Source organism: Corylus avellana, chromosome 6 (genome assembly GCF_965113065.1).
Source record: "Corylus avellana chromosome 6, dhCorAvel1.hap1.2, whole genome shotgun sequence".
NCBI lineage: Eukaryota > Viridiplantae > Streptophyta > Magnoliopsida > Fagales > Betulaceae > Corylus > Corylus avellana.
Genome location: NC_142495.1, coordinates 29,827,598 through 29,850,802, shown reverse-complemented (window position 1 = coordinate 29,850,802; position 23,205 = coordinate 29,827,598). Strand labels below are relative to the sequence as shown.

Here is a 23,205-nt window from a genome sequence, read left to right as displayed (position 1 = left end):
GGGCCAGGCCAATGGCGTTGTCCATCGAGCCTGCCAGTGCGTAATGTCGTTTGAACCAACCATTTTGTTTGGATCTCGTGAGAATTCCACAGCCCTTTGCTCTATGGAAAATGATCAGTGAGAGGGGCTCCCAGGGGATTCCTGTCCTAGCAATAAGCCCACCCATCCCTCCGAGCAGGGGAGCTCCTCTCTCAAAAAGAGTTTGGACAAGAAATTCTCTAAACCCATTAAACTATTAACTATTGATAAAGCAAGTCAACGGGCCTGCGGAGGACGGATTTGGCTTACATGCTGTTATTTTAATAACAGCATGTAAGCTGTAGTTTAATCAACGGTCAAGATTGAATATTTCAAAATCTCTTTTCATTTTCTCTCTCCTATTAAATGCTTCTAAAAATTAGTCAACTTTAAAATTTAATCTTAACCGTTAATTCAACTACAGCATACATACTGTTATTAAAATAACAGCATGTAAGCCGGATCCGCGGAGGACACCTCTCGGTTGGTTTATTCCAGTCTTAAAAGTTCCCTTGGTTTTGTGTCAACTGCGACGCCATTTACTATTTTGTTATCAACAGTGTTGGTATATGTCACCTATTAATGTAGATATTATAAACCTACCATAAATGTTATATATTTAGTTATTCTCCTACCTATCACTTACCATACTTAGAGTTAGAATTCATATCACATTTGATTACATATACACGAAAAGAATCAAGCTTATATATATTGGCATATTTGATAGTATTTATAAGAGATATGCTATAGTGCAATAAAAAAATTATTTTTGGTCCATAAAAGTTATAGGTGACAAGAGGCTACAGGCCTCATCAGTGGGTGGTGCCACAACAACTACGGATGAGGTCTGTGACCTCTTGCCACTTATGACTTTTATGGGTCAAAATTAGTCTTTTTATTACCTATCATTTCTCTATTTATAAAAAAAGAACAATTCATTTATAATTGACAACTAACTTCAAAAGGTAATTCTCATATATAAAATATTTGTATTCATTGTAATCCCATAATTTATGGGATCTCTATTATCTTTATATGTGTATACATCTTTATCCTAATGGATATATCAATATACAGAAAGAATTCTTCCTTCTAGCCTCTAGGCTTCTATTACAAACCCTTTCTTCACCTCTCGAACACTAGTTGCTGGCTTCCACTTGTTTCTTCTACTTAAGCTTTTGGTTGGTTATTTAAGACCACTAATTTTATTGCAATCGGGTGCAATTAATTGCCCATATTGCACGTAATGCATACGATAAATATGAGAGGAAAAATAAGTTTGGTATCTCGAATTGTACAGACAAGTACAGAGCCTACGTACCTTCTCACATTAGCATCCAATACGAACAATTAATTACGCTCTATCTAAATACAAGCAGCTCATCCAAATCTGATCAAATGAATCCATCTGCAGTATAAGAGGGAGAAATTTATATCTTTTATTTTAAATTTTTTAGGCTTTGAAGGTGGAACTTTGGGTGTCAAGCAATACAACGACAATGAGATGGTGACCGGTTAAAAATTCCTTGTCGCGTACCAGATGTAACGAACTTTATCGTCTGGTCGAAGCTAACGTGTCAACCGGGGACAGTTCAGAGATAAAGTAGTTGAGTTCTTTAATTCGTGTTGCTTTCATTTCCGTTATATTAGTACAAGTTCCTCTCGGTCGGTGCTGCAACATGACTTGGTTACTTTCTTAAATAAGAAAGGCTAGTTTCCTTGGTGTAAGAATCTGCCAATTAAAGAGGAAAAGTGATTTTTTACCACTTCATATAATTGCCTTTCTTTATGTAAGGTGCAAGGTGTGTGTTGCTTGAGAGATTAAAACAAAAAACAATTAAATTTAAAATTTTTCTTCTTCTTAATTTTCCTCCAAAACTACCGTTCAAATAAATTTATGTATTTATTTTCTTTTATATGTCCATGCAAGGGAAAGAAATGGGGAGAGAAAAATTCAAACCTAACCGATTAAGCTAACCCTTGAGACATGTTTTAAAAGGAAGAGAATTAATTATGAATCTTGCTATTTTAGATTTCAATTAATATATCTTTTAATGTCTCTTAATAGCTGAATGCAATTTAACAAAAAAAAAAGAAAAAGAAAAAAAGAAAAAGGCGAATGCATTAGCTGTCAAATGCATATTAAAGCTTTTTTTTCGGAAATTGATGTAGCTTCATTAATTAGCTCAAAATGACAAATACACCTTGCTCAAAGGCAAGAAGATCTTTAATACAATTCGGTAGGTCAGTGAACCACTCATTTTCTATGCATTGCTTTGATGCCCTTCTTGGTAAGACGTGAACTATTTGGTTTGCTTCTCTTGTCACATTTAGCATCTTCTAGTGAGAAAAGAACCGGGTTGCTGTCCTAATAGCCTCAATAATATGGCCCTTATTACTCCAATCAGGTTCATTTGCAATGAAGAGTATTCATTTAGTGCATTTAAGAAGATAAATTTGTCTCAAAAAAAAGAAATACAATATTAGATTCTTAAATGCACTAAATAGATACTCTCAATTTCATTTGAAATAGAGAGGATCATTTTTGATTTTTCAGTAAATGGGTAGGGAACTCGATCCTCTCCATTCATGTAAATGAAAGGGCATTTTTGTTCTTTCACATTTTGTTGGACAAAAATACCATCTCATTTACAAGAATTGGATCCTCTCTACTCTCTAGTTCATTTTATCTCAAATAAGTAGTTGTGTGTCATAATATAAATTAAACAGTTAAATTTACTATTTTCTATTCGCTTAAACTTTAGTAATAAATAGTAATTTAACATTGTATTAGAGTTGAGGTCATGAGTTTAAATCATATTTCCGTCATTCATCTCTTCTTAATTATTTAAGATGTAAATTCTAGATAAACGTTAGGGGTCAATAAGTTTTTTTATATTTGACCAATATTCTCTTATATATTTAATATGTTAACCATTGAATTTTTGGAGTCCATCATTAACATGTGGGGTTTACATAAGCCCATAAATTTAATGGTTGATTTGTAAAATGAAAATGACTAAATATAAAGAAGATATTAACTCCTAACATTTCTCTAAAATCTATCCTACGAGGTAGCTTGGGAATCCTGACCCTTACTAAAGACAATGAGATGAGATTTTGGGCCTTTTTTGTGTGTGTCTGGGGGGGGGGGGGGGGGGGGGTGCTGATATGACGGTCTAGAACAAAGATTTGGGGGCGGGCGTGTTGATATGACGGTCTAAAAACAAAGATTTTAAGATGTGCAAGTTCGCACCCACCCATAACAACCAATGAAAGTAAAACCCAAGAAAAGAATAAGCAAAGAAGCCAAGGAAACAAAAACAATATAGAAAAAGAAGGTATTGCTCAAAGACAAGGCACCGGACGATCTTGTGAATGACTTCTGCTCTTGGGTCAATTTATTTTTCTTCTCAAGGTTTTGAAAAGTCAGTAACAAACTCACCCACTTTGTTAATTGTTCTTTCAGTCTTGTTCACCTATCTAATCCTAACCATCTCTTTCTCTCTCTCTCTCTGTGAGTGGCATCCTGCTAAGAGATAAATTAACCGTTAAGTTGCAGCCAAAACTTCTTGCATTATTGGCATGTCTGCTATGACTCAGTTGTAGCTATCACAATTTGGATGATAATATCATCTTCCTTGTGCTTTAAGATATTTTGGGACAATTTCTTGAATTACATACATTGTGGTATTCAAGTAATCTGCATTGACTTGGCAAAATAGCATTTCCATGTCATGGTAAATACAAATAGCCATGGCCCCTGTGCCTAAACATGTCAACTTTTCTAAATTTTGTTTTTTTTTTTTTTTTTTTTGTATCGTGGGAACGAACTTTTATATATATATATATATATATATATATATATAGTATCTCACTTATATGAATACATAAATTCATAGATAAATATATATAGTATCTCTGGATATGTATATTTGTGTATATATGTTTATGTTTATGTAAAATAAATATAGATAAGTCTTAAATTTGATTTCATAGTAAATCGTGAGTTACTATTGCTTACAAAAGTTATATGTCTTAAAATAAACTAAAAATAATCTATAGGTTTTTTTTAAAAAAAGGTGCATTTAGAGTGGACTTTTTCCTCTAAAGAGATCATTCGGAGCTCTCAAAATTAAACACCAGAGTCAAGCCAAAATAATGTTGCAAACCGAAAGTTACAAATTAAATTGGGGCATTTTCATTTTTTTCCAGAAGGACAAAATTAAAATAAAATTTTAGAAGGGGGCAAAAATATCATTTTGTAAGGATAAATTTATAAAAAAAAACCACATTTTAATAACATTTTCAAAATGTTTGGAGGGACATTCACATGCTTCCGCTCCTGAGTCCGAGTGTAATGATTGCATCTTATCCCTTCCTTTTTTTTTTTTTTGGGGGGGGGGGGGGGTACAGGAGCAATAATTTTGCCAAATATTAATTTTTAGAAATGATAATTCCATTAAAAATGGTAAGCTATCTCTATTATACACTTGCAGGCAGTATCTTTCTGGTTTAGAATGTTTTTGGTTGAAGTGGTTTCCATCAATCGTGAACAAAACCCAATTCGATCATGAGTACCTTTCAGCTATTTGGTCTCCATCGATCCTAGACAAAACTCTCAGTTTCTGTGTGCCTTTTCCATTTTCTCTCTTTTGAATAAAGTAGAGGAGCACCCGACTAAGGACCCTACCGAGAGGAGGTCCTTTGACATGTTACGAGCGCTTAGGAAAAAAACAAAACAATTGAAATAAATATTCTAATTAAAATACTAAGCTATATAAAATCGTATCTACGATCAACTATATCACAAGAAATATCAAATTGATTAGTCATATTATCTATCGAAAATAATATATTAACGAAATTTGATTCAATATTATTTTTTTATTATTTCATATTTAATATAAAAATATTATTATTATTTTATTTATTAAAGGGCCCATTTTTAACTTTTTGCCTCAAATCTCAATGTTTATTGAACCGTCTCACCCCTAACGTGGCATAACATGGCTAAAAAGCAAAAATTAAGTATAAAATTTTAATTATTTAGTTACTGATGTGTTAATTAAGTATCATGTAAACTACTACGTACATAACCGTTCTCAAAACACTTGTAATCTTTAAAAGAAAGGGCTTTTACTTAGCACCTAAAAAAAAAAATTCAAACAACATCAACAAGCATTTTTGTCGAGGCTTATTTAGTTTGACCTTAATAAATATGGGCCACTTATAAAAAATAAAATAAAAATAAACATGGGTCTTGTTTGGTTTATCAAACATGCAAACGTGCATAACAAAAACTCATATATACTATTTAAAATTAAAAAAGCAAAAAAATGTCTAAATATAGGTCATCGATGTGTGTATTGTTTAGTGACAGGCTACCTAATTGAAATGTGTTTATCAATTAATGTAAGTATCGCTAAATGATCCAATTGCGGTTGGACCCAATCTTATGTATTAATAAATATGGGCACCTAATAATTACAAGAAGTCTTCTACAATCATTTTTCCTTTCAAAGGAGACTTTAATGTAGTCGGTGGATGCTTATGGTCCACCTTTAAACTAACCAAGTAGACTTAATAATCCTCCGTCGTTGCGCATTTACAAGCATGGAAGGGGCAGAGAGAAAAACGTGTTCATCTTATCTCCCTACTAAGAATCATTAATCAGATCTAGAACCCCCCCCCCCCCCCCCCAAAAAAAAAGAATTATTAGTTATATATATATATAAAAGGATATCTGAAATTATGGAGGATATTTGAGTTCGATGCAGGTTGCGCCGGACTTATTAAATGGGTCAAACAAGTTATGTCGGATCACTGATGGATTGTGTTCGGATTTACTCTTATGATCAAGTTGGTAGGCCAAATGAGTCGACCTGATCAACCCGACCCACCAACCCATTTTGTTAGCCCTTACTATGTTGGAGAGCAAGAACAACGGTCAATAACAACTATTGTCAAATAATTGTCTTCTAAAATAGTGTGGTCCATCTTGATCAGCTCCAAGTCTAATTATTTGACCGCAAGCAATGCAGCTAAAGTTTCACCGTTATTAGGGTCATAAGAAGCGGATAAACGCTTCTGCAAAGTAGGATGGAGCCTTGAGAATCTAAACCCATTAATGTAGCTATATAGCTTTTTCTTTTTTTTTTTGAAAAAACTTGTTGCATTATTATTGATAAGAGATCAGAAGGTGGGCTATATAGCTATATAGTAGAAAAAAGAGTATTTGATTGCAACATCAAAATTCACCATAAATAACACGCAAGGGTAGGGGACCAAGGAGTGAAAGAGGCATTGATGCATATATAGGGGACCAAGGAGTGAAAGAGGCATGGCTTTGTAGTTTAAATGTAAAATGTATTCAGTTTAGAGAATCAAAAGAACACGCTTTTAGGCTTTTGATTAGCCATCTGATCTTATATATAACTCTAAATTACATAAGCCATCAATCGAGCTAAGGTATTTCATATTTGGGTTAATTTCTAGTACTAGTTTTTTTTTTTTAATGATAATTTCTACTAGTTTAATACTTGGTAGAAGAAGCATCTAATTAATTACCAAGAGATCCGAGGTCTGATTTAAGTAATGATTATTCGGCTAAGCCCGTCAAAGAAGTAAGTAATGAACGAATGAGATTGTCTCAATATATTCGTAGGCTCCACACGATGCGTGGGGGTGAATTCTAAAAAGGACGCTGACCCCATCAATCATCATCATACATTTCTTAGTATGAAGAACTTTTCCCGTAAAGCGTGGATTTTTGGGCACTGCACCTTTCGTTTGTCGCTGCTTTTTTTTCGTTCTTTTAACTCATGCTCCACTATTATGAGGAAAAGGTACGTAACATGGACTAATAATGCAAAAGTTCTACACTATCCTATCCCTTTCTAAAATCCTTTAGCACATGTCAAATTCATGAAACCAAGAAATAATTTTAAACATAAAATTTTTTGTATATGTGCTTTTTTACATATGAGAAATATATAATTATTTAATTAATATATGTTTTTTACATGCTCAAAAGACACGTGACAATTTTATAAACTTAAATAAAAAAAATACCAAATAATTTTTACGTTTATATCATTTCATAACACTTTTTCGAGTAAAAACAAAAAAACACTACATAACACAGCAACAAATTAACATATAGGTTTTTTTTCAAGCTTGTCTGTCTTCTTGTCATTGGGTAATGCTAAGATTAAAAAAAAAAAAATCACCTTTTTCATATTTACACATCAAAGTACATGGAAAATAGTATGCACAATCGTATGATAATGATGCTTTATTGAAATTCAACCCCTAAAGAAAGAAGGCTTGTCAAGCAAGCGTTCAATAATGAAATTATGCACTTAATTTGATAGGCCAGTGGGTGCAACAACTACCATAGGTTGAACTAAGTTTGCCCGGGAATTTGGACCAGTTTGCCGAATTAAAACCTAATCTGCCAACCTCAAACAACTCTCTCTCTCCTCTTCTCTCCTATAAAAGAGCCCCCTTCTGCCTGCATGTCTCTCACTCCTCACTAGCTTGCATTCCCAACTTAACCATCATACAAAGGCTTAGTAGAGATGGAGCCCCTCAAGAGCTTTTTTGCAACTTCTCGCTGCTCTCTCATTTTCTTTGGTCTTTTACTTCTCTTCGCTTCAGCGATGTCCTCTTCAAAAGCTGCCAAAACTCACCAGCATGAATTTGTCGTATGTTCTCTCTCTCTCTCTCTCTCTTAATATTTCTTCCTCTAATTATTATGACTAAATCCCGACTGTTTGGCATGACAGATTCAAACAACACCAGTGAAGAGGCTGTGCAAAACCCACAACATCATCACGGTGAATGGCCAATATCCGGGTCCAACCTTGGAAGTCAACAACGGTGACACTTTGATTGTCAAAGTCACAAACAAAGCTCGCTACAATGCCACCATTCACTGGTAATTACATGCATGATCGAGCTTCTGAACATCAGCATACATATTTGTCCTTTACTAACCTAGCTAACTCTATATATATATGCATGGGACACGCATGCATGCATGTTCATATTTACATGACTATATATAATATACATACATGATACATACGTATATATTTCAGGCATGGCATTCGGCAAATGAGAACAGGATGGGCAGACGGTCCAGAATTTGTGACACAGTGCCCGATTAGGCCCGGAGGGAGTTACACATATCGTTTCACAATTCAAGGGCAAGAAGGAACATTGTGGTGGCATGCTCATAGCTCATGGCTTAGAGCCACCGTTTATGGAGCCCTCATTATTCGTCCCAAAGAAGGAGATTCCTATCCATTCACTAAGCCAAAGCGTGAAACACCCCTTCTTCTTGGTAATTCTCACTTATTAATTAATTTAATTCACAAATTAATACCTCTTAATTTAGATTTTCTTTTTCTTTTTCTTTTTTAACATTTTGATTGCATTGATGATTAAATGATCAGTAACTGACAATGAATAATTGCGATGAATATTATTAGGTGAATGGTGGAATGCAAACCCCATGGATGTTGTGAGGGAGGCGACTCGCACAGGAGCATCTCCAAACGTGTCAGATGCATACACCATTAACGGTCAACCTGGCGATCTTTACAACTGCTCCAGCAAAGGTTTGCTTCTAGAAATTAATCTAAACGTGTCAGATGCTTGATATGCTTCAATATTATCGATTTCAATTTCAAAGATGATGCCTATGCAGACACCGTCATAGTTCCAATAGACTCCGGCGAGACAAACCTCCTCCGAGTCATCAACTCCGCCCTGAACCAAGAGCTGTTCTTCACGGTTGCCAACCACAAGCTCACAGTTGTTGGCGCTGATGCCTCCTACACCAAACCCTTCACCACCACAGTCATCATGCTAGGCCCTGGCCAGACCACCGACGTTTTGATCAGTGGTGACCAGCCTCCAGCTCGATACTACGCGGCAGCACGCGCCTACGCGAGCGCCCCAGGCGCACCATTCGACAACACCACCACCACAGCCATTCTTGAATACAAGTCAGCTCCTTGCGCTGCCAAAAACTGTGCATCAAGCAAACCCGTTATGCCCTCTCTACCGGCCTTCAATGACACACCCACTGTCACCGCCTTCAGTAAAAGCTTCAGAAGTCCCAGGAAAGTGGAAGTCCCGACTGTGATCGATGAAAACCTCTTCTTCACAGTCGGTCTAGGACTCAACAAATGCCCAAAACATTTTAATAAAGCCAGGCGGTGCCAGGGCCCCAATGGAACGCGCTTCACTGCCAGCATGAACAACGAGTCTTTTGTGCTCCCATCCAACATCTCCATACTGCAGGCTTATGAGCAAGGCATTCCTGGAGTTTTCACCACCGATTTTCCAGCAAACCCACCCCGAAAATTTGATTACACCGGCAATGTCAGCCGCTCACTGTGGCAACCTGTTCCGGGGACTAAGGGGTACAAGTTGAAGTATGGGTCAAGGGTGCAGGTGGTTTTACAAGGCACAAATATCTTCACCCCTGAGAACCACCCAATTCATCTTCACGGATACGATTTCTACATCATTGCAGAGGGTTTTGGAAATTTCAATCCCAAGACTGATACAGCAAAATTTAACCTTGTTGATCCACCTCTGAGGAACACAGCGGCAGTACCTGTGAATGGATGGGCAGTCATCAGATTTGTCGCCGACAATCCAGGTAAGAGTTACTCAGAAGTTCACATGGATTACAATTTCCATTATATTTTCAGTTGTTTCACATAAAAAAAAAAAAAAAATTCAACCATCTGTGTTTGACTTATATAGGTGCCTGGCTAATGCACTGTCACTTGGATGTTCATATCGGCTGGGGTTTGGCCATGGTGTTCTTGGTAGATAATGGAGTAGGAGAATTGCAGTCGATCGAGCCTCCTCCAGTGGATTTGCCACTTTGTTAAGATCATCAATAGAATAATTGCCATTAAATTCATAAGCCCGTAACAAGGTGTTTTTTTTTTCTTCCTGCTATTAGTACACGATTCCTCTTTTGTATTCCCTGCATTTGGGGACCTAGTGCTTGCTCTGTTTCATTGTTCTTTTTGATAGATAAAGCGGGTTTATAGGAGATGGTGAAGTGGTTGCAACACTGAAGTACGTACCATCTAATCAGCTGTAGACCCGAGGCATGTTTCTTGGTTTGAGATGTATTTTTTATTGTTTTTATAAAGATAATGTTGAAGACAGATTTGAAACTTAGAATATTTTTATGGTGTACGAGTCTCATTATAATTCAATCAGTATAAAGATCCTTCCATTTTTTTTCTTCAACAGTATCAATATAGATAGACCTGCAAAATCAAGAACATTCTAATGCCGAAAGCAACATAATCACAAAATGCTAGATAATGAAGGTATTCCGTCCGTAATATTATTTAAATGGTTAAATTCAGTTTTTTTTTTTTTTATCGACTTTAGAGATAAATCCTGAGTTAATGAACTCTATCATCTACCATATTTCAATTACATACTTCACTGTCGGTCCAACCAACAACCTCAGCTTATAAACAAACGAAAAAACCTCCACTGAACCAAGCTACAGGGGAACAGGGTGAGAACCAAATTCTGTGATTCTTCAGCACCTGAAGCAAGAAAACAACGAGAATGAATGAGATGAAAAATCCAAGAATGAGTTTCTTTACGAGTCCAAATCCAGAAATTAAGCTAAAAGGAAGGATAGAATCCATGTTGGCCAGGAAAGAAGTGAATAAGAAAAACCTTTTCTTTTGGAGGGGGACAGAGGAAGAATTGGGAAAGCTTCCAAAAACGACGGCAACTTAGCAATTTGGTTAATACATGCTAATGCTTTGTCGCTTTATTCATTCACTAAAAAATAATCATGCATAGTGGGTCTTCACTGCAACAGACTGTATAGGTGAAACGGGGAAAAAGATAAAAGATAGAAGGAGGAAGCAAACTACAAGAAAGTTAAGAAACACAAGCGAAACTAGTTTAAATTTAATTAATTTATTTATTTATTTATTTATTTTTAGAAAATGAATTTTACTCCAAAGTTTCAAGAGTTTTTCAATTTGAACTACAAAATTTATAAGTTTGTAATATACCTTCTGAAATTTCAAAATTTTTAATTCAAACGCTCCGTTAATATTTTCTATTTAAATGGATGGACTTCGTTCCATGGGCTTCTCAAGTGACATATTAACCCATTTTCTTCCTTTAAGCCCATTTTGCCCCTTTATTATTTAAAAAAACCTCTCTTCTCTCTCCACTGTCGGCCTAACAAAGCTTTCTCTCTCTCAAAATGAAAAAATTTGAAAATTATCTCTCTCGCAAAGCTCTGTCTCATAGTCATAGCGCTCTCTCTCTCAAAGCTCCCTTTCTCCCTCTCAGAAGTCTCTCTCTCTCCATCGCTGCTCTCTCTCATGGCTGAGCCCTCTCTCTCTCATTACTCTACCTGTTTAGATTGCCCAATCACCCATTTGAACAAAGAAAACCTAAACAAACTCTAATATGAAACTACCCATTCCAACAAGTAAAAGATAAACAAACTCTTGTGTGGAATTTTTCTCTCAACTACCCTGTTTTTAGGTGAGTACCCATCTATACGAGGATGGACCTCACTTGCGAGAAAAGTGGAAGATTTTAAATTTAAAAAAATAACGTAAAATATAAACTAAAAAAGAAATACTCTGATCGAGTATTTTTAGAGCTTTTGAACCAAAAATAATATATATATATATATATATAATAAAATAAAAAATTGACAAATATCTTCGCATAAGACAGACACTTAAACCTAAACATATTAAAGATCTTTCTGGATCTGAGTCCATCTAATTACTTATGCACTCTCCTCATCAAGTTATATATATAACTAAAAAGAAAAAGGAAAAAAAATTGAAATGTACAAAAAGTCAGCATATATAAGAACATTATGAAATTAATTTCAAGTAATTTCTTTGATTAATTCCCTAACTAGGTGCCCATCAATTGACGACAGCAAACGATATGTGGGTTTTGCCGCATAGCGAGAGACTAGAGAGGGAGAAAGGGAGCTTTGAGAGAGAGAGAGAGAGCTTTGAGACAGAGAGGGGGCTTTGAGAGAGAGAGAGAGTTTGATTCGTCCGATTTGGCAAATGGCTGACAAACCATTTAGAAAAGGGCAAAATGGGCTTAAAGGAAGAAAAGGGCAAAATAGGTCTTGGAGTCTGTAATTGAGGGTAAAATTGGAAGAAAATTGGTTAATATGTCACGTGAGAAGTACATGGGGTGAGTTCCATCCATTTAGACTGAAAAATTTAACGGAAGGTTTAAATTGAAAATTTTTCAAATTTCAGGGGGTACATTGCCAATTTTTAAACTTTAAGGTTCAAATTAAAAAATTCCTGAAACTTCAGGGGGTAAAATACATTTTCCTATAAATTTAATAAATAATTATTAGATTTGCGGACTCATATGTACCCCACACAAATTCAATGATGAATTCATCCATTATTATGGAGATGGTTAAAAGATGTTTGAAAAATATTGAAATCTATCATTTCTAACTTTCTATAAATATCGTAAATAAGAATTAGTCAGAGTTGGGTTTCTTATTTGTTTTCCTTTAAAACCTAAAGAATATCTAGCTTTTCAAGAAGATTTCTTAAATTCTTTGGTAGAATCAAGATCTAGAAATACATGTCCACTGCTTAATGTTGTTATTCGCTGCAACCCACAAAGTCACGCTGCATCATACATGAATAGTAAAACATAGAAATCTCTAGATTAATTAGTTTATCTATTAGAAGTTCTGAATTTGCTTTTATCACCTTTCTCTTACTTTGTGAGAGTATTGCTCAAACAATCTTTTAATAGTTGAGGTTCAATACAAAAATATTTAACTTATATGAGGGTAGATTGACAGAATCAGGGTTTAAACTTGTGACATCGGACTATAATACCATGTTAAATCATCACTTATTACAAAAGCTCAAACGGATAGGAAAATATAGATTTAATCATTTAATCAATAAAAAATGATAAAAATCATTATTTCAATCATCTTTCAACCATTTCTGTATAGTGAATGAGTAAATCTATCATTGAATTTCTGTGACACTCACATGAATCCACAAATTCAATGGTGAATCTATTAAATCTGCAAAAATAAATAAATAAAGTTGAGAGAATGATGTATAATATGCCTCTCTTATATTTTGAATTAACTGAGTCTCGTATTATTATCCAAACTCACATTTGTATTGATTAGAGACAGCTAGGCTACCCTAATTGATCTAATTTATCAACGTAAGTATCCCTAACTGAATTGCTGTTGGACCCCATCTCTGTAATAAGTAAATAGGTACGTGCCACCTAATAATTAAAAGAAGAATTCTACACTCATTTTTTCGTTTTTTCTTTCAAAAGGAGACTTGTGGTCTAATTTAGTCGGTGGATGGATATGGTCCACATTTAAACTAACCAATTATAGACTTTAACCATCGCGCTCCATGTTGCGTTTTTACATGCACGCAAAGGAGAGAGTGAAAAACGTGTTCATCGCATCTTTGTACGAAGAATCAGTCATACATTAGAAGATCTAAGAAAAAAAAAATAATAATAATAATAACAATTATTGTTTTTATTTTATAGATGAGGGAAGAGTTACAAAAGAAAAGAAAAGGCAATTACAAATATGATGAGGGTACATTCGTCTTTCAACACTTTTGTAATTATACTTTTATACTTTTGAAAGTGTCAATTTAATATATCAATTTTTATTTTATTATTATTATTATTATTTTCAATTTTAACCATCAGTTAGTTTACCATTATTAAACGATGGATTTTTAGGCACAGCCTTCTCGTTTGTCTTGGTTTTTTTCTTTCTTTCTTTCTTTTAATTCATGCCCACTATTACGAGGAAAAGGCAGCTTGGACTAATGCAGATGTTGTACACTGTTCCTTTCTAAAAACCTTTAGCACCTATCAAACTCATCCAAAACATAAAATGCTCTATATATATATATATATATATATATATATATATAAAACGTTTTCTTTTTTGTCATATCATAACATTATTTTTCAAATAAAAAAAAAACTGCAAAATAAATTAACAAATTAACATATATATTAGTCCTTTTCATTTTTTTTATTTTTTATTTTTTAAGGATCGATGGTGATCCTCTCTCGATATATATGCCCTTGGTATAGTATTTTCAAGGGTAAAATTGGTTATTAGAAATTAGTCTCCATGAGCAATGAGTACTGCTAAAAAAAGGTTACAGATTTGACCTTATTCAAATGCACATCATTGAAAACATTAAACACAAAACCGTATAATAACGATGCTTTATTGAAATTAGAAACCCTAAAGAAAGAAACTTGTCAAGCAAGGTAAATTTGAGAGGCCAGTGGGTGCAACAACTGCCATAGCTAGGTTTGAACTAAGTTTGCTCCATTAAAACCTAACCTGTCAGCCTCAAACAACTATCTCTCTCCTCTTCTCTCCTATAAAAAAGCCTCCTGCTGCCTGCATGTCTCTCACTCCTCACTTGCATTGCCACCTTAAGCATCACACAAAGGCTTAGTAGAGATGGAAGCCCTCAAGAGCTCTTTTGCTACTTCTCGCTGCTCTCTCATTTTCTTTGGTCTTTTACTTCTCTTTGCTTCAGCAATGTCCTCTTCACAAGCCAAAACTCACCTGCATGACTTTGTCGTACGCTCTCTCTCTCTCTCTCTCTAATTATTATGATAAAATACCAACTGTTTGGCATGACAGATTCAAGCAACACCAGTGAAGAGGCTGTGCAAAACCCACAACATCATCACAGTGAATGGCCAATATCCGGGTCCAACCTTGGAAGTCAACAATGGTGATTCTTTGATTGTCAAAGTCACAAACAAAGCTCGCTACAATGCCACCATTCACTGGTAATTACATGCATGATCGAGCTTTTGAACATCAGCATACATATTTCTCCTTTACTAAGCTAGCTAACTCTATATATATATATGCATGGGACACGCATGCATGCATGTTCATATTTACATGACTATATATAATATACATACATGATACATACGTATACATTTCAGGCATGGCATTCGGCAAATGAGAACAGGATGGGCAGACGGTCCAGAATTTGTGACACAGTGCCCGATTAGGCCCGGAGGGAGTTACACATATCGTTTCACAATTCAAGGGCAAGAAGGAACATTGTGGTGGCATGCTCATAGCTCATGGCTTAGAGCCACCGTTTATGGAGCCCTCATTATTCGTCCCAAAGAAGGAGATTCCTATCCATTCACTAAGCCAAAGCGTGAAACACCCCTTCTTCTTGGTAATTCTCACTTATTAATTAATTTAATTCACAAATTAATACCTCTTAATTTAGATTTTCTTTTTCTTTTTCTTTTTTAACATTTTGATTGCATTGATGATTAAATGATCAGTAACTGACAATGAATAATTGCGATGAATATTATTAGGTGAATGGTGGAATGCAAAACCCATGGATGTTGTGAGGGAGGCGACTCGCACAGGAGCATCTCCAAACGTGTCAGATGCATACACCATTAACGGTCAACCTGGCGATCTTTACAACTGCTCCAGCAAAGGTTTGCTTCTAGAAATTAATCTAAACGTGTCAGATGCTTGATATACTTCAATATTATCGATTTCAATTTCAAAGATGATGCCTATGCAGACACCGTCATAGTTCCAATAGACTCCGGCGAGACAAACCTCCTTCGAGTCATCAACGCCGCCCTGAACCAAGAGCTGTTCTTCACGGTTGCCAACCACAAGCTCACAGTTGTTGGCGCTGATGCCTCCTACACCAAACCCTTCACCACCACAGTCATCATGCTAGGCCCTGGCCAGACCACCGACGTTTTGATCAGTGGTGACCAGCCTCCAGCTCGATACTACGCGGCAGCACGCGCCTACGCTAGTGCCCCAGGCGCACCATTCGACAACACCACCACCACAGCCATTCTTGAATACAAGTCAGCTCCTTGCGCTGCCAAAAACTGTGCATCAAGCAAACCCGTTATGCCCTCTCTACCGGCCTTCAATGACACACCCACTGTCACCGCCTTCAGTAAAAGCTTCAGAAGTCCCAGGAAAGTGGAAGTCCCGACTGTGATCGATGAAAACCTCTTCTTCACAGTTGGTCTAGGACTCAACAAATGCCCAAAACATTTTAGAGCCAGGCGGTGCCAGGGCCCCAATGGAACGCGCTTCACTGCCAGCATGAACAACGAGTCTTTTGTGCTCCCATCCAACATCTCCATACTGCAGGCTTATGAGCAAGGCATACCTGGAGTTTTCACCACCGATTTTCCAGCAAACCCACCCCGAAAATTTGATTACACCGGCAATGTCAGCCGCTCACTGTGGCAACCTGTTCCGGGGACTAAGGGGTACAAGTTGAAGTACGGGTCAAGGGTGCAGGTGGTTTTACAAGGCACAAATATCTTCACCCCTGAGAACCACCCAATTCATCTTCACGGATACGATTTCTACATCATTGCAGAGGGTTTTGGAAATTTCAATCCCAAGACTGATACAGCAAAATTTAACCTTGTTGATCCACCTCTGAGGAACACAGCGGCAGTACCTGTGAATGGATGGGCAGTCATCAGATTTGTCGCCGACAATCCAGGTAAGAGTTACTCAGAAGTTCACATGGATTACAATTTCCATTATATTTTCAGTTGTTTCACATAAAAAAAAAAAAAATTCAACCATCTCTGTTTGACTTATATAGGTGCCTGGCTAATGCACTGTCACTTGGATGTTCATATCGGCTGGGGTTTGGCCATGGTGTTCTTGGTAGATAATGGAGTAGGAGAATTGCAGTCGATCGAGCCTCCTCCAGCGGATTTGCCACTTTGTTAAGATCATCAATAGAATAATTACCATTAAATTCATAAGCCCGTAACAAGATTTTTTTTTTTTGTTTTTTTTTTTTTTCTTCCTGCTATTAGTACACGATTCCTCTGTTGTACTCCCTGCATTTGGGGACCTAGTGTTTGCTCTGTTTCATTGTTCTTTTTGATAGATAAAGCGGGTTTATAGGAGATGGTGAAGTGGTTGCAACACTGAAGTACGTACCATCTAATTTAGCTGTAGACCCGAGGCATGTTTCTTGGTTTGAGATGTATTTTTTTATTGTTTTTCTAAAGATAATGTTGCAGACAGATTTGAAACTCAGAATGTTTTTATGGTGTACGAGTCTCATTATATTTCAATCAGTATAAAGATCCTTCCATTTTTTTCTTCAACAGTATCAATATAGATAGACCTGTAAAATCAAGAACATTCTAATGCCGAAAGCAACATAATCACAAAATGCTAGATAATGAAGGTATTCCGTCCGTAATATTATTTAAATGGTTAAATTCAGTATTTTTTATTTTATTTTTTATTTTATCGACTTTATAGATAAATCCTGAGTTAATGAACCCTATAATCTACCATATTTCAATTACATATTTCACTGTCGGTCCAACCAACAACCTCAGCTCATAAACAAACGAAAAAACCTCCACTGAACCAAGCTACAGGGGAAAGAGGGTGAGAACCAAATTCTGTGATTCTTCAGCTCCTGAAGCAAGAAAACAACGAGAATGAATGAGAGGAAAATCCAAGAATGAGTTTCTTGACGAGTCCAAATCCAGAAATTAAGCTAAAAGGAAGGATAGAATCCATGTTGGCCAGGAAAGAAGTGAATATGAAAAACCTTTTCCTTTGGAGGGGGACAGAGGAAGAATTGGGTAAGCTTCCAAATACGACGGCAACTTAGCAATTTGGTTAATACATGCTAATACTTTGTCGCTTTATTCATTCACTAAAAAATAATCATGCATAGTGGGTCTCCACTGCAACAGACTGTATAGGTGAAACGGGGAAAAAGATAAAAGATAAAGGAAGCAAACTACAAGAAAGTTAAGAAACACAAGCGAAACTAGTTTCAAATTATTATTTTTTTATAAATTTAATAAATTAATTATTAGATTGTCTACCCCACACAAATTCAATGATAGACTCATCTATTACTATGGATATGGTTAAAATATGTTTGAAAAAGATTGAAATCTATCATTTCTAACTTTCTATAAAGATGGTAAATAAAAATTACTCAGAGTTGAGTTTCTTCTTTGTTTTCCTTCAAAATCTAAATAGTATCTAGCTTTTCACGAAGATTTCTTAAATTATTTGGTAGAATCAAGATTTAGAAATACTTGTCTGTTGCTTAATGTTGTTATTCGCTGCAGCCCACTAAGTCACGCTGCATCATACATAAATAGTAAAACATAGAAATCTCTAAATTAATTAGTTTATCTATTAGAATTGAAGTTCTAAATTTGCTTCTATCAAATTTCTCTTACTTTGCGCGAGTATTGCTCAAACAATCTTTTAATAAGTGAGGCTCAATACAGAAATATTTAACTTATATGAGGGTAAATTGATAGAATCGGGATTCAAACTTGTGACATCTGACTATAATACCATGTTAAATTATCACTTATTACAAAAACTCAAACGGATAGGAAAATGTAAATTTAATCATTGAATCAATAAGAAATGATAAAAATCATTATTTCAATCATTTTTCAACCATTTTCGTATAGTGAATTGGTAAATCTACTATTAAATTTATGTGAAACCCACATGAATCCACAAATTCAATGATGAATTTATTAAGTTTGCAAAAAAAAAAAAAAAAAAGTTAAAAGAATAATGTATAATATGCCTCTCTTATATTTTGAATTAGCTGAGTCTCGTATTATTATCCAAAGTCACATTTGTATTGATTAGAGACAGCTAGGCTACGCTAATGGATCTAATTTACCAATGTAAGTATCCCTAACTGAATTGCTGCTGGACCCCATCTCTGTAATAAGTAAATAGGTACGTGCCACCTAATAATTAAAAGAAGAATTCTACACTCATTTTTTCGTTTTTTCTTTCAAAAGGAGACTTGTGGTCTAATTTAGTCGGTGGATGGATATGGTCCACATTTAAACTAACCAATTATGGACTTTAACCATCGCGCTCCATGTTGCGTTTTTACATGCATGCAAAGGAGAGAGTGAAAAACGTGTTCATCGCATCTTTGTACGAAGAATCAGTCATACATTAGAAGATCTAGGAAAATAATAATAATAATAATAATAATAACAATTATTGTTTTTATTTTATAGATGAGAGAAGATCGAGTTACAAAAGAAAAGAAAAGGCAATTACAAATATGAAGAGGGTACATTCGTCTTTCAACACTTTTGTAATTATACTTTTTATACTTTTGAAAGTGTGAATTTAATATATCAATTTTTTTTATTATTATTATTTTCAATTTTAACCATCGGTTAGTTTCCCATTATTAAACGATGGATTTTTAGGCACAGCCTTCTCGTTTGTCTCGGTTTTTTTTTTTTCATGCCCTCTATTACGAGGAAAAGGCAGCTTGGACTAATGCAGATCTTGTACACTGTTCCTTTCTAAAAGCCTTTAGCACCTATCAAACTCATCCAAAACATAAAATGCTCTTAAAAAAAAAAATACAAAAAACGTTTTCTTTTTTTGTCATATCATAACATTATTTTTCAAATAAAAAAAAAAAAAAAAACCCGCAAAATAAATTAACAAATTAACATATATATTAGTCCTTTTTTATTTATTTATTTATTTATTTTATTTTTTAAGGATCGATGGTGATCCTCTCTATATATATATGCCCTTGGTATAGTATTTTCAAGGGTAAAATTGGTTATTAGAAATTAGTCTCCAGGAGCAGTGAGTACTGCTAAAAAAAGGGTGCAGATTTGACCTTTTTCAAATGCACATCATTGAAAACATTATACACAAAACCGTATAATAACGATGCTTTATTGAAATTCAACCCCTAAAGAAAGAAACTTGTCAAGCAAGCGTTCAATAATGAAATTATGCAGTTAATTTGAGAGGCCAGTGGGTGCAACAACTGCCATAGCTAGGTTTGAACTAAGTTTGCTGCATTAGAACCTAATCTGTTAGCCTCAAACAACTATCTCTCTCCTCTTCTCTCCTATAAAAAGCCTGCATGTCTCTCACTCCTCACTTGCATTAATTACCACCTTAAGCATCATACAAAGGCTTAGTAGAGATGGAAGCCCTCAAGAGCTCTTTTGCTACTTCTCGCTGCTCTCTCATTTTCTTTGGTCTTTTACTTCTCTTTGCTTCAGCGATGTCCTCTTCACAAGCCAAAACTCACCTGCATGACTTTGTCGTACGCTCTCTCTCTCTCTCTCTCTCTCTCTCTCTCTCTCTAATTATTATGATAAAATACCAACTGTTTGGCATGACAGATTCAAGCAACACCAGTGAAGAGGCTGTGCAAAACCCACAACATCATCACAGTGAATGGCCAATATCCGGGTCCAACCTTGGAAGTCAACAATGGTGATACTTTGATTGTCAAAGTCACAAACAAAGCTCGCTACAATGCCACCATTCACTGGTAATTACATGCATGATCGAGCTTTTGAACATCAGCATACATATTTCTCCTTTACTAAGCTAGCTAACTCTATATATGCATGGGACACGCATGCATGCATGTTCATATTTACATGACTATATATAATATACATACGTATATATTTCAGGCATGGCATTCGGCAAATGAGAACAGGATGGGCAGACGGTCCAGAATTTGTGACACAGTGCCCAATTAGGCCAGGAAGGAGTTACACATATCGTTTCACAATTCAAGGGCAAGAAGGAACGTTGTGGTGGCATGCTCATAGCTCATGGCTTAGAGCCACCGTTTATGGAGCCCTCATTATTCGTCCCAAAGAAGGAGATTCCTATCCATTCACTAAGCCAAAGCGTGAAACACCCCTTCTTCTTGGTAATTCTCACTTATTAATTAATTTAATTCACAAATTAATACCTCTTAATTTAGATTTTCTTTCTCTTTTTCTTTTTTAACATTTTGATTGCATTGATGATTAAATGATCAGTAACTGACAATGAATAATTGCGATGAATATTATTAGGTGAATGGTGGAATGCAAACCCCATGGATGTTGTGAGGGAGGCGACTCGCACAGGAGCATCTCCAAACGTGTCAGATGCGTACACCATTAACGGTCAACCTGGCGATCTTTACAACTGCTCCAGCAAAGGTTTGCTTCTAGAAATTAATCTAAACGTGTCAGATGCTTGGTATGCTTCAATATTATCGATTTCAATTTCAAAGATGATGCCTATGCAGACACCGTCATAGTTCCAATAGACTCCGGCGAGACAAACCTCCTCCGAGTCATCAACTCCGCCCTGAACCAAGAGCTGTTCTTCACGGTTGCCAACCACAAGCTCACAGTTGTTGGCGCTGATGCCTCCTACACCAAACCCTTCACCACCACAGTCGTCATGCTAGGCCCTGGCCAGACCACCGACGTTTTGATCAGTGGTGACCAGCCTCCAGCTCGATACTACGCGGCAGCACGCGCCTACGCTAGTGCCCCAGGCGCACCATTCGACAACACCACCACCACAGCCATTCTTGAATACAAGTCAGCTCCTTGCGCTGCCAAAAACTGTGCATCAAGCAAATCCGTTATGCCCTCTCTACCGGCCTTCAATGACACACCCACTGTCACCGCCTTCAGTAAAAGCTTCAGAAGTCCCAGGAAAGTGGAAGTCCCGACTGTGATTGATGAAAACCTCTTCTTCACAGTCGGTCTAGGACTCAACAAATGCCCAAGACATTTTAATAAAACCAGGCGGTGCCAGGGCCCCAATGGAACGCGCTTCACTGCCAGCATGAACAACGAGTCTTTTGTGCTCCCATCCAACATCTCCATACTGCAGGCTTATGAGCAAGGCATTCCTGGAGTTTTCACCACCGATTTCCAGCAAACCCACCCCGAAAATTTGATTACACCGGCAATGTCAGCCGCTCACTGTGGCAACCTGTTCCGGGGACTAAGGGGTACAAGTTGAAGTACGGGTCAAGGGTGCAGGTGGTTTTACAAGGCACAAATATCTTCACCCCTGAGAACCACCCAATTCATCTTCACGGATACGATTTCTACATCATTGCAGAGGGTTTTGGAAATTTCAATCCCAAGACTGATACAGCAAAATTTAACCTTGTTGATCCACCTCTGAGGAACACAGCGGCAGTACCTGTGAATGGATGGGCAGTCATCAGATTTGTCGCCGACAATCCAGGTAAGAGTTACTCAGAAGTTCACATGGATTACAATTTCCATTATATTTTCAGTTGTTTCACATAAAAAAAAAAAAAAAAAATTCAACCATCTCTGTTTGACTTATATAGGTGCCTGGCTAATGCACTGTCACTTGGATGTTCATATCGGCTGGGGTTTGGCCATGGTGTTCTTGGTAGATAATGGAGTAGGAGAATTGCAGTCGATCGAGCCTCCTCCAGCGGATTTGCCACTTTGTTAAGATCATCAATAGAATAATTACCATTAAATTCATAAGCCCGTAACAAGGTGTTTTTTTTTTTTTTTTTCTTCCTGCTATTAGTACACGATTCCTCTGTTGTATTCCCTGCATTTGGGGACCTAGTGCTTGCTCTGTTTCATTGTTCTTTTTGATAGATAAAGCGGGTTTATAGGAGATGGTGAAGTGGTTGCAACACTGAAGTACGTACCATCTAATTTAGCTGTAGACCCGAGGCATGTTTCTTGGTTTGAGATGTATTTTTTTTATTGTTTTTCTAAAGATAATGTTGAAGACAGATTTGTAACTTAGAATATTTTTATGGTGTACGAGTCTCATTTTATTTCAATCAGTATAAAGATCCTTCCATTTTTTTTCTTCAACAGTATCAATATAGATAGACCTGCAAAATCAAGAACATTCTAATGCCGAAAGCAACATAATCACAAAATGCTAGATAATGAAGGTATTCCGTCCGTAATATTATTTAAATGGTTAAATTCAGTATTTTTTTTTATCGACTTTAGAGATAAATCCTGAGTTAATGAACCCTATAATCTTCCATATTTCAATTACATATTTCACTGTCGGTCCAACCAACAACCTCAGCTCATAAACAAACGAAAAAACCTCCACTGAACCAAGGTACAGGGGAAACAGGGTGAGAACCAAATTCTGTGATTCTTCAGCTCCTGAAGCAAGAAAACAACGAGAATGAATAGGAGGAAAATCCAAGAATGAGTTTCTTTACGAGT

At 36.1% G+C, this 23,205-nt stretch overlaps 2 protein-coding genes and 1 pseudogene across 3 annotated transcripts; all 3 read left to right on the top strand.

Annotated features, from left to right (window-relative positions):
• The first annotated feature begins 7,574 nt into the window (after positions 1–7,574).
• LOC132186792 (laccase-12-like) lies at positions 7,575–10,241 on the top strand. Its single transcript, XM_059600854.2, has 6 exons — positions 7,575–7,730; positions 7,812–7,963; positions 8,127–8,371; positions 8,520–8,648; positions 8,738–9,700; positions 9,808–10,241. Exons 1-6 carry the CDS (start codon positions 7,605–7,607, stop codon positions 9,936–9,938), a joined length of 1,746 nt encoding a protein of 581 aa, XP_059456837.2. The 5' UTR covers positions 7,575–7,604; the 3' UTR covers positions 9,939–10,241.
• A 4,327-nt stretch (positions 10,242–14,568) lies between these two features.
• Positions 14,569–17,181, top strand: LOC132187091 (laccase-12-like). Its single transcript, XM_059601264.2, has 6 exons — positions 14,569–14,701; positions 14,765–14,916; positions 15,082–15,326; positions 15,475–15,603; positions 15,693–16,652; positions 16,758–17,181. The coding sequence occupies exons 1-6, from the start codon at positions 14,579–14,581 to the stop codon at positions 16,886–16,888; spliced, it is 1,740 nt and encodes a 579-aa protein (XP_059457247.2). The 5' UTR covers positions 14,569–14,578; the 3' UTR covers positions 16,889–17,181.
• A 2,933-nt stretch (positions 17,182–20,114) lies between these two features.
• LOC148585171 (laccase-12-like) lies at positions 20,115–22,663 on the top strand (annotated as a pseudogene). Its single transcript, XR_015912649.1, has 6 exons — positions 20,115–20,261; positions 20,341–20,492; positions 20,641–20,885; positions 21,034–21,162; positions 21,252–22,213; positions 22,323–22,663. The product of XR_015912649.1 is annotated as a laccase-12-like (transcript).
• Positions 22,664–23,205: the final 542 nt, after the last annotated feature.

Excerpts from the sequence above, each read along its gene's own strand:
- LOC132186792 (XM_059600854.2), top strand. The coding sequence starts at position 7,605 with ATGGAGCCCCTCAAGAGCTTTTTTGCAACTTCTCGCTGCTCTCTCATT. Across the intron at positions 7,731-7,811 it reads CTCACCAGCATGAATTTGTC|ATTCAAACAACACCAGTGAA; the intron begins GTATGTTCTCTC and ends TTGGCATGACAG. Across the intron at positions 8,372-8,519 it reads TGAAACACCCCTTCTTCTTG|GTGAATGGTGGAATGCAAAC; the intron begins GTAATTCTCACT and ends GAATATTATTAG.
- LOC132187091 (XM_059601264.2), top strand. The coding sequence starts at position 14,579 with ATGGAAGCCCTCAAGAGCTCTTTTGCTACTTCTCGCTGCTCTCTCATT. Across the intron at positions 15,327-15,474 it reads TGAAACACCCCTTCTTCTTG|GTGAATGGTGGAATGCAAAA; the intron begins GTAATTCTCACT and ends GAATATTATTAG. Across the intron at positions 16,653-16,757 it reads ATTTGTCGCCGACAATCCAG|GTGCCTGGCTAATGCACTGT; the intron begins GTAAGAGTTACT and ends TGACTTATATAG.